Below are 18160 nucleotides of genomic sequence, written 5' to 3'. Positions count from 1 at the left end.
TGGTATGACATGTACAGAGCCTTTGCAGATTATAACATTGACTAAGTCAAAGTTTACTTTTCTGCAGGTGTTCCTGCGTGTTACGAAGAATCATCGCTCAGATCTGAGTCATAACAATAAACCGGATACAACATTGATTCTTGACTTTCAACCGCCATTATGCCTCATTGAACGCGTATGAACATAACCTGGATGTCAAATTACGAAGTAAAAGTGAAGCCAGAAATTCGTTATCGATCGCAATGGTTCCGTTTTCAGCCTGTCTTGCAACGTTTCATCGGATAACTGAAATTCAAATTAATTTTTTTCACTGAAACTTCCATCATGACCTCTGCATCTTCGGTTTATGACCCTACTGCAAACTTGAAATCGGATATACCCACTTTAAGGCCTACTTCCATCATCCATCGCACTCCGTGGAGGCCCCCAGTGGCTACCTATGGTGAAGGCATCTACCTTGATCTTGAAGATGGCCGCCGAGTAATCGACGCGGTTGGAGGAGCTGCTGTCGCGTGCGTTGGTACAAGCCATCCAAAGGTGATCCAAGCTATCAAAGATCAACTGGACCGTGTACCTTGTGCGTCCCATTGCTCGAAATTTGCATAATCCCGCTACTCAAAAGAAAAGGGATTGTTCGTCATTAGATGTTTACAACATGCAACTTTCTAACGAGCCTGCCGAGAAGCTTGCTGAGATATTGATTAAAAGCGGTAATGGTGCATTCGAGCTTTGTGGTTTTGCTTCTGGTGGTATGTACTGTCAGATATCATCTGTGTGGCTGGCTGTAAGTGACAGACTGGTGCATGAATCACAGGTTCAGAAGCAATGGAGGGTGTCATTAAACTTGCCAGACAGGTTTGCGGCCAGGCTTCTGTGTTGACCTTTATAACCTCATCCTTCGCTCATAGTATTATGAAGAAATCGGACAACCCAAGCGAACCAATTTCATCGCTCGACAACTCTCCTTCCATGGAAACACCGTAGCTACATTATCGCTTGCGTATCACCCTGGCCGACGCGGACCTTATGAAGCGATCCTGGATCATCAAAATTACCACCATGTCTCTCCTGCCTATGCTGCACGGTTCCAGCATGCAGATGAAACCGAAGAACAATATGTGGAGCGATTGGCTGAAGAGCTTGAAGCCAAGTTCAACGAACTAGGTCCCGATACCGTCATTGGATGTGGGTGCGGTTCTACTTTACCTGTAGGGTAAAACTAAAATCCTGACTAGTCGTTGCTGAAACTGTCGTTGGAGCTACCACTGGTGCTTGCCCTGCACCAAAGGGATATTTTGCTCGAATGAAAGCGATTTGCCGTAAGTATGATGCCCTATTCATTCTCGACGAGGTACGGTCACCTCTTGTCTTGGGCTCAATTGACTTGCTTATGTCGGTGTACATAGGTCATGAGTGGTATGGGTCGTGAGTCAAATCGAGTGAATATCTTCTGTGTTCTAAGTAACTGGTGAGCTAGGAATGGGCACGATGCACGCTTGGGAATCGTTTGGAGATGGCGCCGCTGTAAGAGGAACAATATCTGCTCCATTGTCACCTTCACTCACACTATTATAGCCAGACATTCAAGCAGTTGCTAAAGGCTTGGGGGGAGGGTAACCGGATTTATTTGGCCAGCAATCAGACGCACAACTAATCGTCTTTCAGATATGCGTCAATCGGTGCTGTATTGATGTCTAAAACTATAGCTGAAGGAATTCGGGGTAAATCTGGAATCTGGAAGCACGGTCATACATACCAGGTTAGTGTCTTTTCTGATCAAGCCGTACGATCGCTGAAGATGTACAGGCTAATCCACTGGCGTGTGCTGCTTCAGTTGCAGTACAAGAGGCGATTGCGTCAGAAAAACTGCTTGAAAACTGTCGTATTCAAGGAGGGCATCTCTGTAAGCTGTAACAAATTTTATACAAGAGCACTCCGATGATATTAGACTCTAGCTGAACTTCTACATGAGCGACTTCGAGGACCGAATGCTTTTGCAGCACCGTACATTTTCGACATCAGAGGTGGAGGTCTTTTCTGGGGCGTTGAATTTGATTTCGAATTGCCAGAGGCTGCGAAGGTAGATATGAAAGGTCAGAAATTTGGGATAGTACTGCAAGCCCGTGCACTTGAGAAAGGCTTGATCATTATGGGCTTTGCGGGTGGTTCCAACCTTGAAGGGACCAAAGGAGACCATATATTGCTCGCACCTGCCTACAATGTTACAAAGGCAGAGATTGAGAAGATCGTCGATATTTTCGTAGATACCGTCGAGGAAGTCCTAGAGTCCAATCTGGCGTAGAGATAGCTGTACTATAAAATGCTAAATTTCTACAAGCTCAGTTTCTGGTTTGCACACTTTTTACACGTTGGAAGGTTGTCGAACGCCGTAATGGAAGCCGATGATGACTAAGCAGTTCTGGGGCTTATGTACGGTGCCTCGCCGAAGTTCTTAACACCGTGACTGACGACGACAAAGGCAACTGGCATCCCTTCTTGATTGACTCCATCGATGGCTGGGTGCATCTACTAAATGGACATATCACCATCGCATCTTCAAGAAGCTACTGCCAGTACATCTTCAACAACTCAGCTCGACCAAGACCACAACGCCGACGTTTCAGCGAAGCCATTACGATCAAGTGCGCGAGTTAGAGCCGCAAAGCAAAAGTCACAGGAAAAAGCTCAGGATAAGGAGCGCGACCTGTCTGCAGAACGTTCTTCCTCCTCAGCGCTACCCGCTGAATCTTCTCGCGGCACCCGAACCAGTAACAAACGAACCCGTGAACCAGCCTCCGGAAAAGGCAAAGCAAAGGAAGTTTTCACTGAAGAATCTACACGGAGACGGTTAGTCATCCACTTCTTCCTGTGCTCTTCGTTTTGCCACCAAAATCTCACGATAACCCCTCGCAGCACACGTCGTAGCGGTCTCGCAAATAACGCTCCACTTACTATACACGAACCCGTGAAGGATCCAAAAGGAAAGAAGAGGGCAACTCCGGAATCTCCTTCAGACGAAGACGTTTCAGGTTTATCGAATAAACGAGCTCGAACGTCGCATAGTTTCCGATTCCAGTCCAGCTCTACTTTTGACATGCCGAGAAAGACGAGGTCCGTAATCTATCTATTTTGATCCCTGTATTTCTTATATCAGTGCCGCCTAGATCTACTACCAAAGGAAAGATGGTTGCGAAAGCTAAAGTCATGGCCGAGTTGGAATCGTCGCAACATGATAATGAAGACATCAATATGATTGATCCAGATATCAAACCTGAAGAATCAGATCACGAAGAGGACAATCTTGCGGAGCCAATGGAAGATGTGGAAGAGGGACAGGGACAGGGAGAGGGGTCCGAAAATGTGCAGGAGCATGATGACGATGACGATGGAGACCGGCATGGACATGATCATGATGAAGATGAAGACCACCACGAAGATGATTCGCCTCCTGCCCAGGGTGGTATGCCAGGTGGCTTGGATGATGCTGCTGCTGCTTTGGCTATCTTTGGTGACTACCGTCAGTTTGGTTCTTACATGATGTCGCTATCATCGCGTCTCAAGACCATGTTGAATAACATCAAATCTACTGCCGATCCCACTACTCGTCTTGTAACTTTGCAAGAGCTCAGTGAATTGCTCAGTATCAGCACTGAGGATACATTGGCCGGTTCCTTTCAAGTGGAAGCATTCGTGCGGGAACTCGTCAAAATCCTCGGTGGCAGAGGCGCGGACCGTGACGAAGATGACGATGAGGGCGACGAGGAGGAGGAGCGGGACGAGGATGCCGCCCTTGCGGCTGCGCTGGCTATGAGCACGGGCGGGACCTACACTGGAGATGAGAATCTTGAAGCTCAAGTGCTTGCTTGCAGATGTCTGGCCAATTTGATGGAAGCGCTGCCCGGTGTCGCCCACACCGTCGTTTACCATGGAGCGATTCCTGTCTTGTGCAGCAAACTTATTGAGATCTCATACATTGACCTAGCGGAACAAACATTGAGCGTACGTGCCCGTTATTGATTGTGCAAACAGTGACTCATAATTGTATGTTCAGACGATGGAGAAGATATCTGAAGAGTTTCCTAGTTCAATCGTTCGAGAGGGCGGTCTCGCAGCGCTTCTCAATTACCTTGATTTCTTTTCCATTGCTGTGCAAAGGACCGCACTTCAAGCTGCCTCAAACTGTTGTCGCAACGTTTCTTCGGACCACTTCCCTATGATCAGCGGCGTTTGGCCAATCATTAGGAACTGTCTTTCCTACTCTGATCAACGACTTGTTGAATTTGCGTGTCTCTGTGTCATTCGCGTGATAGACTCTTACCACAAATCGTCTGTTGAAAACCTTGAATCTCTGGTGGATACGGAACTCATTCGAGCAGTTAATCAATTATTGATGCCTGCCGGGGGCTCGCCCTTGATCGCCCCGAACACATATACTCTGCTTCTCCGCGCTCTTTCCACTGCCGCCCGGGCTAGTCCGAAGGTTACTGTCGCTCTTCTCGAGGCCGATATCGTGGATACAGTGTATCAAATTCTCACTGGTGTGTTGCCGTCAACATCAGCAAGTTCTTCGGAACAAGGAGACGCTGCAGGCGGTCAAGGGTTAGGTGGGGGGCTTGCAGACATGACTGTGATGGAGAATCTGGCACATCGTCCGAAGGATCAGGTTGAGGAGACCCTTAGTTTCATTTCGGAACTAATGCCGCCGTTACCCAAAGGCCAGTTTTTTCCTACTTATGCATATGGTTGTTCCTTATCCTACTTCTTCAGATGGCGTTTTCGACCACAAGGCATATAATGAGAAAAATCTCGCAAAAATGATGAAAGCGAAAGCCAAGGCAGATAAGGCAGCTGCTCGAGCAGCTGTGCAAGCTCCTTTAGTAGCGGCACTACTGATTACTCCGCCTTCCGCTCCATCACCTACACCGGAAGAACAGCCAGCATCAGAACACACAGCAACAACTTCAAATGTATCAAGTAATACTACTGCAGATCGCACAGAATTATTGCGCTCCAAACCTGCTGTTGTTGGACGGTTCATGCAGCTTACAGTTCCTATCCTCATTGATGTCTACGCTGCAAGTGTGAATACCCCGGTGAGAGTGAAGACGCTGACGGGTTTGCTCAAAGCTGCTAGCTTCCTTGACGCAGACGGCTTGAAGCAAGTTTTAACGGTATCGAGCATTCCTTTTCCACTGAGACGATCTCGAACTCACTATATATTCTTAGTTTGTACCAGTTGCTGGGTTCGCATCCTCTATCCTTTCATCTCGGGACCATCCCACCCTTGTAATTGGGGCGCTTCAACTCGTAGATCTCCTCCTATCCAAGGTGCCTTCTTTGTATAAGCCCACCTTCCGTCGAGAGGGAGTCTTTCATGAAATAGAAACATTGGCTGCACGTTCCTTGGCCTCTTCGAAGCTAAAGGAGAAAGAAAGGGCGGACAAGGACAAGGACAAAGATAAAGATACTTCAGATACAGGGACTCCTGATGCAAGTGCATCAACTACCACGTCCGTGTCGTCTTCATCCTCAGCACCAATTATCCCCGGGTATAAAAGGCTTTCATCTATTGCCTATGACCCAGAGGATGCCATTACTCTGCGTGCTCGAATCATGAAGTTCAAGTATTTGTCAGGCGACGATCAGGCAGAAAGCGACCATACGCTCCAGTCTTTGAAAGAACTTGTTGACCGCATTAGTCCTCCAAATGCTAGTGAACAAGAGCTGTCTGAAGCGTTGTGGGACCTTACCACGCTCTTTGCAGCTCCTCATACATCTGTCTCCAGCTTTGAGTTGCTACAAAGTGGTCTCGTTGACGGCTTGCTTAAATTTGCCACTGACACTGATCGAAAAGGTACATTCTTATGATTATTTGTGATCAACGCTAAATGCCCTGTGTAGTGTCTCTCGCTCGGCGTAAGGAGCTTTTGTTGGATTCTTTGGTCAGCCGGAAAAACAGAACTTTGTCGAGCTCGCAGACACCTTTTTCTACATTTGTTAAGAAATTGCAAGAGAGTTTCACCAGAATGGAATCCTTCGACGTCATCACAGTATCCCAAGGATCAGACGGTAAGTAGACACGTTGCATGTTGCTTATGTACATTTGGTTAAGTTCGTGTTTCCAGACTCTAAGCGTAGTTCTCCTTCGTTGCTTGCACGTCAATTGCGACTTCGCCTGGTGGCTGAGGACGATTCAGGTGTTCCTCGGAATCTACAAAACATTGTCGTTTCCATACACGCTATCGCAACGTTCCAGGCACTTCACGACTATCTCCGCCCCCGAGTAGCAGGTGTGCTCAGTAATAGTGGCTCCCGATTGTCGGGCATGCTGGCTGCTCTAGCCGCTTCAGGATTCCCGGGATCGTCGCGGGTCAGTGGATCGTCGGGAGAACCTAGCAGATCGGAATCTTCACCATCAGCACCACCTCCAGCACCAGAAGCATCTACCTCACAGGACGGTAGTTCAAGTTCTACAATCACTCGTCGTCGAAGTCAACGCCTCAGCGCGAAGAAGTTGGGCTCAGCCTCTGGAGTAGATGATGCTTCTACCGTCATGCAGTCCACTAACACCGCCGCAGATGAACCCGAAATGCCACCTCCTCCCCCCGCGGCTGCAGAGTCAGCTAGTGAGACCTTGGTTGATTCTGAAATGCAGGCCGAGTTTTCGGACGAAGAGTTAGATGCAGAGGTGTTTGACGAGGAAGAGGTAGATCCTGACAACTCAATATCAGATAAGACGGTCACTTTGTCTGTTGCCGAAGATGGTTCCAAGATTGAGGCTCAGACTCCGGATGGAACAAGGGTTGCAACGCCGAACCCAAATATATCGGTGAATCAGGGAGCTTCGTCAAAACCTTCTACCTCATCCCGACCTTCCTATGCGTCTGCTTTGAGGGCGAAGCCTACGGATTGGCACTTAGAGTTTGCTATGGACGATCATGTCCTTCCCTTAGATCTTACCATCTACGGAGCTATACATCAGCATGAGATGAGGAAGAAGACAGGGTCTGTACCTCCAAGTCTCTTCTGGCAGGGCGTGTACACCATCAAGTTCAAGAAGGTTCCTGGGCCTACTCCAGCTTCTGAAAGTAAGTGATTTCTGGTCAGCATTGTGAATATCTAAATAAAATCTCTTTAATAGACAGTTCCGAGTCAGGCATCAAGCCCCGTTCATCGACGCCCCCGCTCTCTTCTCTCGCCGAGGACGCACCACATGCAAAAATTGTTCGATTACTCCGTGTTCTGTATCAATTGAATACTCTCGAAGCAGAGGGTACACTATTTGGTGGTGAGAAACGAAACCTTCCGGAAACAGCATTTGTAAACAACAAGCTGAGCGCGAAACTCACTCGTCAATTGGAGGAGACCATGATTGTTGCAAGGTGAGTCATTTTCATCCCTGGATGTGTGGTGGTGTAATGAACCTACTATATCTTTAGTTCTTGTTTACCTGACTGGGCTCTTGACCTTCCTCAACACTTCCCCTTTCTCTTTCCTTTCGCCACACGATACCATTTCCTCCAATCTACCTCTTTCGGATATGCTCGCCTTATCCTCAAGTGGCAATCACAACAAGCTCGTGGAGGCCAAGATAGCTCACGGCGGGACGATGGGATCGGATTTCTCGGACGACTTCAACGTCAAAAAGTTCGCATCTCCAGAAAACACATCCTGGAAAGTGCTGTCAAAGTGTTTGAACTTTATGGCTCCTCCTCTTCAGTGCTCGAGGTGGAGTACTTTGAGGAAGTTGGGACAGGTTTGGGACCGACTTTGGAGTTTTACGCGTTGGTTTCGAAGGAATTTGCGAGGAAGGATTTGAAGATTTGGAGAGACTCGGATCATGGGGCTCCTGGAGCTGACGCTAGCCCGTTCGTACATCATCCGAGTGGGTTGTACCCGGCACCAATTGGGGCAGAGGATATGGCCAATGATGGCGGACAGTGAGTGGTCTTCGTTGTCTACTACTGCGACTGAAAATCACCTGATCAATGATAATATATAGAAAACGAACACATATCTTCCGAGTAGTGGGGCAATTTGTAGCCAAGGCACTGTTGGACTCGCGGATCATTGACTTGTCGTTCAATAAAGTGTTCCTCAAGCTTGTACTGGGAGAAGAGGTTCCGTTGACTATCGCGACGCTTAAGGTATCTATCGTAGTTGACCTTGAATCGAATCTTCACTCAACTCCTCTTTCGATAGCTTGTCGATTCCGACTTGGCCAATTCCCTTACGAAGCTATTGACCATCGCCGCTGCTGATAAGCAGCCGCCTCTGAACGACAAGGTGAACTTTGTGTTCTTTCTCTTGAGCTGTTTTTGACATTACGAATCATTTACCTAGCTTGCGAAAAAGCTTGCATTAATCGAAGAAACTGTCACCGTCGAAGATCTTGCGCTTGATTTCACGCTTCCTGGATACGACATCGAGTTGAAGGTGCGTTACCCTCTAACCAAATAATTTACGCTTTCTCAATCTATTCATTCACCCCCAATTTCTCGGTGAATCATATAGCCCTCTGGAAAGGACATCACTGTAACGACAACCAATGTCCAAGAATATGTCGAGCTTGTCCTCAAGGCTATCCTCGGCTCAGGGAGCACTTTGCAAGCCAAAGCGTTCAGAGAAGGATTTAGTAAAGTGTTCCCGATTGGCGATCTCCAAGCTTTCACTGTAGAAGAGTTGGTGATGTTGTTTGGGAATGGGGATGAAGATTGGACTGTGGAGAGTGAGTTTCTTGTTTTTTTTCTCTCTCATGGTATTATTGTTTTCCCTTAGCCGCTACTAACATGTTTGCTGCTCTCAGCTCTCAGCGAAGCACTCAAAGCAGACCATGGGTTCAACCCTGAAAGCCGTGCTATCCGGGACCTATTGGAGATCATGGCAGAGTACGACGTGAGTACGAGAAGGGACTTTTTACAATTTATTACTGGAAGTCCGAAGTTGCCTATTGGTGGTAAGTCCCCCTCTCCCTCCTCTTCCGCTTCGTGCAAATCTGACAACCAACACATCAATTGAAGGTTTCCGAGGCCTCAATCCCCAACTAACCGTCGTACGCAAACCACACGAAGCGCCTCTGACTGCGGACGATTACCTTCCAAGCGTAATGACGTGTGTAAATTACCTCAAACTGCCCGAGTATTCGAGCAGGTCCGTGATGAAGGAGAAATTAGGTGTGGCGATCAAGGAGGGGTTGGGAAGTTTCCATTTGTCGTGAGGGGATGTCAGGTCACGGTAGTTGATCGGAGGAAGAAGATAAAGATAAAACGATGGACAGGATAGAAGGTAAAGGATATCAAAGGATTTATGTCCTGTGGAAGAGGAAGAAAAAGCTGGTTCCTTTCTTGGAGTTGGATTGAAGAAGAAAGGGCATAGAGTTAACATTGATGAATAAACTTTTTTTCCCTACTACTGTGTAATTACTGCTCTTTCTGTGTTTCCTGTTTGTTAGTTCCTCCTGTCTTGTTTCCTGTTTCCTCGGTGCTTTTAACGCATTCGGTTTTTGTTTCTTCACTTCCCAAATACTCCTTTCTTTCTCTGTTACTATTGAAGTTCTCGTTCTTAATCTGATACATACATAACCAATTGTCCAAATCAAATTTCTTTTGCTCCTCTCTCTTGCTCCTCCATTGGTTAGTTAGATACAACGGTACTTATGTACGTTAACACACACCCACAGACAGACATAAGCGGACGTGTATGGATCGTAAATGGTCAATTTTTCCGTTTTCTCCTCCTTTACCTTAGACTCTCCCTTGAGTTCTGTATATTCTTTTACTTGATATCCCCCAAGTGGGGTTGCCGCCTACCATTTCATACCCCGCTTCTCATGCTTTTTTTGCGGAGGGGGTTAGGAAGGGAGGAAGGGGGAGAGTGAGGGGCAGGGGAGGAAAGGGGAGAGAGGAAAGGGGAGAGTGAGGGGGAGAAGGAGGGAGTTTCATGTAAAATGAAAAACACAACAGGCAACCGGTAAAGGTCTAACCAGGACTCGAACCTGGGTTACGGGAAGAAGAAAGAGAATGATATCAAAATCCCGTGTGATAACCTCTACACTATTAGACCACAATTTCGGAGCTTTTTCGAGCAAGGTCTGGATGAATGAATTGGCTTTGCCACTGAGAGACTACGACATGCACATCACCTTGCTTGCAAGGTCTATTCCACTCGGTATTTGACCTCTTGATGTGCAGGCACATTTTTGCTGTGTTTGGTTTCAGCATTATCAGCCAAACCACTTCAATCATCTTGCTACAATTGGACACCTCACCTCGCGGGGCGCCCTATGCGCGCCGCATTTTTGATCTCAAGCAAGGTGTACAGTCCACAACAGTGGGACCTAGTAGTATTACCCTTAGTTATCCTACTATACTATACTGATAATCAATAAAACACCGGGCTGGTCCGTTCACGAAAATTCTAGTAATCTCATGAAGCCACTAAAGCTTACTCAAGGCCAGTTAAGAGCTGCCAAAAGGTACCCGTCCACGGAACGATGATGCTGAATGAACTGAATCGGAGATATCGATAGAGGCTGGTAGAGGCTAATGCTAGGGAACAAAGGAATAGCTCTGAATACGGCATCGAGGCGTTAGGGTTAGTTTATGTGTGGAGGACGTTTGCAGATTTACATGTCAAGGAAACAAATTTCGATATATCTAAGGTAGGAAGAAGAGAAAATGATTTAGTTCACCGGCCCGCTTCGTTCATTCTCACTCTTCACCGCCCATTACCAAGTACTTCCGTTTGCGCCCGCTGCTCCTCATCCTCCTGCTATTCCTGCTATTCCCATTACCATTTCGGATTTCACCAAGCCGCACCAATCGTATTAAACTCTCATAAGTTGGCGGAATCTCATCCGGATCTTGCCCTCCCCTTTCCAGTTTTCCCTGAGTAGTAGACATCTCAACCTCAACTCTTCCCCCATCTTGATGTACAAAGATGTTTCTTCCACCAAATTCACCTGTCGCCAGCTCCGTTGATTCCTCAGCGGACGTTTCGCCACGTGCACCACTTGTAGCGGCTACAGGGCTGAACCCTCCGTCAAGAATTGAAAAGGAATTGGAATATAATTCGAACATCAGTTTGTTCGATAAGACAGTGCAAATGTCCACGAAAGAGTACAAGGAAAGAGGAATACGAGATAAATTGCGTAATGGAGTATAGGGTATATGAAACAGCGGTCAAAAAAAAGTTTGAAGATGGAAAGTGTAGCAGGAAAGGAGTTAATCGAGATTGAGAATGCCATTTCGATTACTTCCCCGGCCCGCTTCGTCCAGTCTCATTCTCATTCCTACTTGCACCGCGTCCACTGCTCACACGACTTCCAATTTCACTTCTCCGACTCCAGAATCCACCAGACCGAATCGAACGTATTAAACTCTCATATGTAGGCGGAATTTCCTCCTGTTCCCCCTCTTCCAATCTATCTTGTGAAGCCAGCTCGATTCTCCCCCCATCTTGATGGATGAAAACATTCCTAGTACTCCTTCCACCAAATTCACCCTCCGCAGACGTTTCGCCATGTATATCAGCTGCTCCTCCATCTAGAGCCGTCATCACAGGAGGTGCCGGAGTCGAACTTGAAAATGGATACGAAGTGACGCCTCTGGGTTGCGCACCAGCGCTCATCTCAGTTACAGCTAAGTGTTCACCAGCCCTAGTACTTATCTCATCTCTTGTGCTCTTCCGGCTAGGCCTATTGGGCTCGAAATTCCCATTTAGATCAAATGCTTCTACAAACTGCTGTTTGGACCTTCTCTTCAAGCGATAAATCAGCACCAGAGCAATGATAGCAATATTGAGCGCGATTAAGCCACCGACGGCCCCGCCGATTATTGCACCGATGTGGGAATCGGAGTCACTTGATGATGAGATAGAGGAGGAGAAGGTGGTGGTGGGAGTGATGATGGTGTTAGAGTCAGGGTTGGAATTGGTGCTGAAGCTGGAGACAAAGGAGGAGAAAGTAGATGTGCTACTGGAAGTGGGTTGTAGTTGAACGGAACTAGTAACCTGGGACCTGATTATAGAAATTGAAGTACTTGCAACTATCCCGGCTGTCCAAGGAAGCCATGAGTGTTGATGTTGATGTGGTCAATAAAGAAGGAGCACTGTACACGGAACAGTAACCAATGCCATTGAGGTATCATCGAGGTGAGTGACTTGTACAGTGTTTGTACCTACAGTGGTTATCAAAAGAGGTCATGATGAGTGCCAAAGCCCAGCAGTAATGAACAACTTGAAAAAAGAGCTTCACCAAAAATTGTTGTTGATACTTGTGACTGGTCTACACTAACACTAGTACTACCAGTACCACTAGGTGATGTTACGCTGGACATGGTGGGTGGGGTAAGAGCCGGCCAAAGTTGCAGTTTTATTTTCCCTCGATATGCAACTGTACAGGCTACAACGGTCACTATGACTACAGACAGATGGGTGAGATGAAAAGATAGACAGATGGATGGCATTGTTGCAACTTGGGTAGAGTCGGATATCTTGGTAAAGTGCCTGTTGATGCACATCCAAGCAGGCTGTGAGGTGGATTTGTATCAGGTGATGGTATGCAAATTTTATGTTTCCCCTCCCCATCAGTTGATCTTCCCTTCCAGCTGACTCAGTGACTCGAAGCTTAGAAATGACTTCTGCAATGCTGCTGCCGATATGAAGCGGAAAAAGATGCTTTTGCAGTGGATCCGAAAGTAGCTACTAGCAGATGGTGAAGTGAAGAAATGGAATGATATTTTAGGCCATGGGACTTGTACCGACCCCTCGTGAATCTCTTAGAGATAGAGAGCTTAGGAAAGGAAATTGATGAAAAGATCTTTGATGTTCAAAATCCTCATACGGTTCGGGACTCAAGAACAAGAAAATGTTGTTGTATTTTTGGGATGTTTAATTTTCTTCGAAGAGGTCAAGCACAAGAGAGATCATGGATGTAATAGAGTCGCTTTCCCCTTACACGAGGAAGCTGTCCCAAGAAATATTTCAAAGATCATCTTCCACCCACTTTTAGCATTAGAAGACCCAAGATTTTGCGCCAGTCTTTTGCCATGTCCTTCATTTAGTTGATCCTTTCGTGCTGTTATTGTCGTGGCTCAACAAATGCGTGGACTCTTCATCTCCGGAAACTCAGGTCTCAGGCTCAAGGAGGGCAAAACATATAGTGTCCTGAATGAATTCGATATCTCTTTACCCACTCCGAGATATAGATTTCGACTCTAACTAGCTTCCACTACACTCACTGCTCTCGCTGATCCCATTCTGAATTTTACCAGTCATCAAATTCTCATCCAGCGGAATCATTCAAGCATTGCTCTGATTCTCTTCGCGACGACTCAAACCTCCCTCCGTCTCACCCTCGGATCAATAGCGTCATTGATTAACATTCCCCCCGTCTTGCAGCTACGGGGCCGAGTACTGAATTCTTTTGCAGCACCGTCCCTGCAATCGCGCTGGGTGGTAGGAGCCGTCATTTCTGAGCAGACGTGGTTGAGCCGATAACATACCGAGAGCATACTTACTTTGTGTATGTGGATAATATGGGATGTTAATCAATGTTCACATTTCCCGGAGATGGTGTTAAGGATTGGGTACTGGGTACTGGGTACTGGGAATATGAATGAGAGTTGAAGGGGTAGGGCACAGAACATTTGCAGTACCATATGCAGTGACATGTGCAGTAGTCCTGCAGTTACATATGCAGTGACATGCAGTAGCACTGCAGTTACTCAAATATATATGTAAATAGATGATCCTCCACTGTACAAAATATATCCCATTCTATAAATGCTTTGTATGACAATAACAGGGAGTATAATGGCCTCTAGGGGCTGAATGGATATGTGAATATTTGATTGAAGTTGGATAGTGATCTCATTATTCTGTCAATTCCGCTGCCAGGTTTCTTGGCATTGATTCTCAATGCAGGCTTTCTGTATCTTGTATCATTAATTTCAGCTTTGTAAGTAATATCCTCTTGTACTACAATATGATACCAGCTGGTGTTCACAGAGCTGGTATAATTCCAAATTCCACCATCAATAATTTGGGTGGATTTTGAAAGCAGTGGATAAATGATGACAATTTGGCCAAGGAGAACTCCAAAAAGCAAAAAATGAATGTATAACAATACACATACTGTCCTCTAGAATTTTCCAATCAAAGTATTTCTTATATCAAGTATCTCCTTTAGTTTAAGTTGTTTTTGTAAGTCCTTGACCAGTGTTTATACATAGCTCTGTGTCTCTGGGTTAGGTTCTTCAACCTAAATCTGGCAATACCATGAGATTGCAAGAATATTTCCATCATGCCTTTTATATGATGTTCCAGAACCATTGGCCAAAATCAGCAATGTAACTTCCTCCCCTTCATAATCTTAACTATCCACAAATGACCCAGAATAAACTGTGCCAATAGTGCTTAATTTGTGAGAATTATAGGGGGGATAGTAGCTTCACAATATTGGTGGCTCAATAATTTTCCAAAGGCCGTATTCAAAATACTTGTAGTGTATAGAGACACTCAGAGCCTTGTGATTAAATGCAAGATTTCAGTCCCCAATAATTTCAATGCAAAGGTACAGAGCCTCATTGCCCATAGTGAGACTGCAAGTCAGTGCAGGAACAATGCAGGTGAATGCAGTAACAGTGCAGGTAAGGTGCAGGCTGATGCGGTCACAGTGCAGGTAAGGTGCAGATGTGTGCAGTTACAGTGCAGTTGCATGCAGTCACAATGCAGATGTGTGCAGTTACAGTCTAGGTGAATGCATTCAAAAGGTAGGAGCATGCAGATGCATCTGTACATCCTAGATTTCTGTCTAAGAGACTGACTGCACTTCCCAGCACTGAAGTGGTTTCTAGAAATTGCTTTCAGTGCTTTTGGCCGGACAGTGCTTGTTAGGGAAGTACTCCGTACATAGGACCAGCGGACAGTTACATAAATGGTGTTATTGTCTTATACTGTACAGTAGCAGACACATCATGCCGACAGCAATATCAAGTCCCTCAGTTGCTTCAAAGACAACTGAAGTGAGCCCCAAGTATACTAGCAGTACATTTGTCATACTAACCAACTGTATTTATCTCCTAACAGGTACTTACCTACATCAATGATTAGTTGCTTCAAAGACAACTGAGTTATCTCCTAACAGTGCTGTCCAGCTAGTACCCTTGCTGTCATAGTTACAGGTTTTGCAGATAGAATGGATGGGTGAGTACAGTGAAGTGCTTGTGACATACATAACTAAGCATATAGGATTTACATACATCTGTAAACCAAGCAATATATCAACTCAATGTGCATAGACATATCCTGAAATAGTTGAACATGCAGCAAAAATGAACTCAAAATAGCTTAACATGATTAGACAAAATACATATAAATGCCGGCATTTATATGCCATAAGTGTGATGCAGGTGCATGCAGATGCACTGCAGTGGAATGCAGATACCATGCAGTGACTGTCACTGCAGGTGGTACTGCAAATGCTAGTGGCCCGAAGGGGTATCGAGTCTCGAGATTGAAACAATTAAAGAATTAAGAAGTTGGAAGAATTTAAGCTGGAAATGAGAGGACAAGCTTGTTGGCCTAATAACATTTTGAACGTTCAACGAGAGTAGAAGAAAAAAAAGAGGGACTGTTTTGTACGCCATACGGAGCGGCAGTTGGAGGAATACAAAAAGAAAGTGGAAGGTGAGAGGAATGCGAGAGGAATGCGAGATGAAGGCGAGAGGATCGGAACGTGAAGGAGAATGCATCATTCACCACATTATGTAGAAATCTATGTAAGCAGGACTCGAAAATCTATCTCTAGGTTGTACATGCTCCTTCCGTGCAACGGCTTTTCCTCACATGTATAAATAAATTGGAGTACCAGACGTGGCAGGCAAAGATCAAATTTCTCCCAAGCAAACAGTTTTCTAGTGAAGGACTTGAGGTCTTGAATAGGTGCTGAACAATGGAAATCCTTTTTAATCGTGCTTCCCTGGCCTGAAATCCACTCTCATTCATTTCCGCCAACTCCACCCTCGCTCCTACTTCCACCGCGCATTACGTTCCCACTTCCCTCGTTCCGAATCCCAGGCCCACCAGTTTGGGGCACCAAACTCTCATAGGTAGGCGGAATTTCGTCTGAGACGTGTTCTTGCTCTCCTACATCTAATTCTTCCCGCGAAGGCGAAGAAGTCTCAGCGTCAATGCTATAGGCCCTGTCCGAAGTATACCTCCTAGAAGACACACCTGTCGGGGATGTCATCGACCCCGCGGTGGACGTTCCACCACAACTACCGTGTGATGCAGAGTCGAATCCTTTGATAAACCGTGCTGCTATTTCAGGATGCCCTAACGAACCTGAATGTGAATTCAGCCTCAAGCTTGAGTGAGTTGTCAGAGTTGTAGGAGTTGTAGGAGTTGTTGGTTGATATTTCAGCGAATATGGGGTGATTACATACATCACTGGATCTGAACTGTGTGTCAACCTGAACCCAAGTACCAGCTGCAGTTATATGTCCACCTATTCCACCTCCTTCACTCACCCTAGGCTCATTGGTTCCGGAAGTCCTATCACCATCAAACACCCTTGAAAATTGCTTTCTGGGTCTCCTTTTCGAGCTATAGACCACTATTGCAATTACAATAATTATCACCGCCACTCCACCACCTACAACACCACCGACTATTGCACTCTTGTGCGAATTGGAATTTGATGAGTAGTTTGAAGAGGTGGGGAAAGAGGAGGTGCCAGTGACGGTGGTGGAGTAGGAGAGGGATGAAGATGAAGATGAGACAGAGGACGAAGACGAGAAGAATGAGAAAGAGGAGGCAGATGTAGTGATGGAGGTAATGATGGCAGAGTGGGGGGAGCGTGAAGAGAAGCTTCGGCTGGAGCTGGGAATAGAAGAGGAGGAAGAAGAAAAAATGAATATGCTACTGGTGGTGCTTTTATGTGGTTGAGTAGCACTAGTAGCCTCAACGACAGTGGGAGTTGAACTAGTATCCGGAACAAAGGTGGAAACTGAACCAATTGGAGGTAGACCAGTTGGAAGAGATGGTGGAGGTAGACCAATTGGCAAAGACAGCGTAGGTAAACCAAATGGAAGAGTTAACTCGAGTGCAAAGGACAGAGTAACTGCAGAGGTTATTATAAAGAGGCCGTGAGTATTGATGTCATTATTGTTAATGAACAAGAATTACCCAAAACCAGATTACAAGCACTTAACGTCAAAAACCTTCTACTAGTCCTACTGTCAGAGTTCGCCATGGGTGAGCAGTAAGTAAGGTTGGTGAGATCTTCAAAAGAGAGATGTTTTCCTGTTAAACCTTTTTGTTAAACAGGGTACGCCGTTATCCCGTCTTCTGTTCATACTATAGTAACTGTAACTACAAGCAAATAGAGGAGAACGTTATGAAAGCTTAGACAGCTTGCTGGATTCACAGCAGTATCCATCCTGGAAGAACAAACCGTTCCCGTCGTCGATCGCCGGTCCATAAATAGTCTCTTGAATATGGTGTTCTATCGTGATATTCAATTTCAATCGCCGTTGTCATCCGTAGAAAATGTGCCATTGATGCATACGGTGACCTTCAAGTCCACTTTTGTCCAAAGTACCACACACCAAGTGAGGTTAAGGAACAGATGTGCCATCTATTCTGTTCAGTAATGGGCATCGAGGGTGATGCTCACTGCCGAATCAAGAAGGTAAAGATTGGTCATAGATAGCTCACATCAAGCCTCGGATCCAGTTTAGGTCTCCAAACATCTGCAAAACCTGTATGTTCGGCTAAATAGCCGAAAGCAGCTCAGAGCACTTGGGAGCACTTCCCAGCAGCGAAAGCACCCAGAGCAGCCTTTGATTTTTGCTTTGGGTGCTTTTGTCGCTGGAGAGCGCTCTCCAGCTAGTATCCTTGCTCTGGCGAGTATACATGTTTTGCAGATGAGTTGAGCATGGATCTAATTAGTGGAAGGGCCAGGAATGCAACATGACATACCTGATCATTGTTCAAGAAATAACATTCATACTGTACAAATAGTGATCGCAATGATGTATAAGTAAACAGAGCGCTTTATCCAAATTGGGAAGTAGATTCAACTAGAATCAGGGGGATTGGGAATGAGATCGAGAGTGAGGATGGGGATTGAAGAAAATCAACTTGAGGGGGAAAAATG

The 18160-nt window shown here is 45.9% G+C and overlaps 3 protein-coding genes and 1 non-coding gene across 4 annotated transcripts; 1 reads left to right on the top strand and 3 right to left on the bottom strand.

Annotated features, from left to right (window-relative positions):
* Positions 1 to 324: 324 nt before the first annotated feature.
* C8R40DRAFT_1164060 (uncharacterized protein) lies at positions 325 to 9217 on the top strand (the record flags this gene model as incomplete). Its single annotated transcript, XM_046230440.1, has 27 exons — positions 325 to 577; positions 645 to 749; positions 815 to 855; positions 909 to 1185; positions 1236 to 1351; positions 1407 to 1425; positions 1478 to 1524; positions 1576 to 1613; positions 1666 to 1759; positions 1807 to 1903; positions 1956 to 2298; positions 2644 to 2847; positions 2914 to 3029; positions 3155 to 3999; positions 4052 to 4742; positions 4768 to 5171; positions 5227 to 5854; positions 5902 to 6069; positions 6126 to 7088; positions 7157 to 7382; positions 7440 to 7940; positions 8003 to 8147; positions 8203 to 8286; positions 8344 to 8436; positions 8515 to 8728; positions 8807 to 8956; positions 9021 to 9217. 27 exons carry the CDS (start codon positions 325 to 327, stop codon positions 9215 to 9217), a joined length of 7059 nt encoding a protein of 2352 aa, XP_046079368.1.
* A 756-nt stretch (positions 9218 to 9973) lies between these two features.
* Positions 9974 to 10062, bottom strand: C8R40DRAFT_t302. Its single transcript has one exon. It is a non-coding gene; the product is annotated as a tRNA-Gln (tRNA).
* A 1102-nt stretch (positions 10063 to 11164) lies between these two features.
* C8R40DRAFT_848008 (uncharacterized protein) lies at positions 11165 to 12549 on the bottom strand. Its single transcript, XM_046236439.1, has 3 exons — positions 12254 to 12549; positions 12114 to 12176; positions 11165 to 12053 (listed from the first exon to the last, which is right to left on the bottom strand). Exons 1-3 carry the CDS (start codon positions 12516 to 12518, stop codon positions 11251 to 11253), a joined length of 1131 nt encoding a protein of 376 aa, XP_046079367.1. The 5' UTR covers positions 12519 to 12549; the 3' UTR covers positions 11165 to 11250.
* Positions 12550 to 15997: 3448 nt separating this feature from the next.
* On the bottom strand, positions 15998 to 17254 carry C8R40DRAFT_1178011 (uncharacterized protein; the record flags this gene model as incomplete). Its single annotated transcript, XM_046232784.1, has 3 exons — positions 15998 to 16277; positions 16345 to 17122; positions 17188 to 17254. The coding sequence occupies 3 exons, from the start codon at positions 17252 to 17254 to the stop codon at positions 15998 to 16000; spliced, it is 1125 nt and encodes a 374-aa protein (XP_046079366.1).
* Positions 17255 to 18160: the final 906 nt, after the last annotated feature.

The sequence above is a fragment of the Lentinula edodes genome, assembly GCF_021015755.1.
Source record: "Lentinula edodes strain Le(Bin) 0899 ss11 chromosome Unknown C8R40scaffold_73, whole genome shotgun sequence".
NCBI lineage: Eukaryota > Fungi > Basidiomycota > Agaricomycetes > Agaricales > Omphalotaceae > Lentinula > Lentinula edodes.
This window is presented reverse-complemented; position numbering and strand designations above follow the sequence as displayed.

Bases quoted from the DNA above. Each gene is read 5' to 3' on its own strand.
- C8R40DRAFT_848008 (XM_046236439.1), bottom strand. From the start codon at position 12,518: ATGTGCATCAACAGGCACTTTACCAAGATATCCGACTCTACCCAAGTT. The intron at 12,177-12,253 runs GTGAAGCTCTTT...TAACCACTGTAG, and splicing joins AGTATCAACAACAATTTTTG to GTACAAACACTGTACAAGTC. The intron at 12,054-12,113 runs GTACAGTGCTCC...TTCCTTGGACAG, and splicing joins GGCATTGGTTACTGTTCCGT to CCGGGATAGTTGCAAGTACT.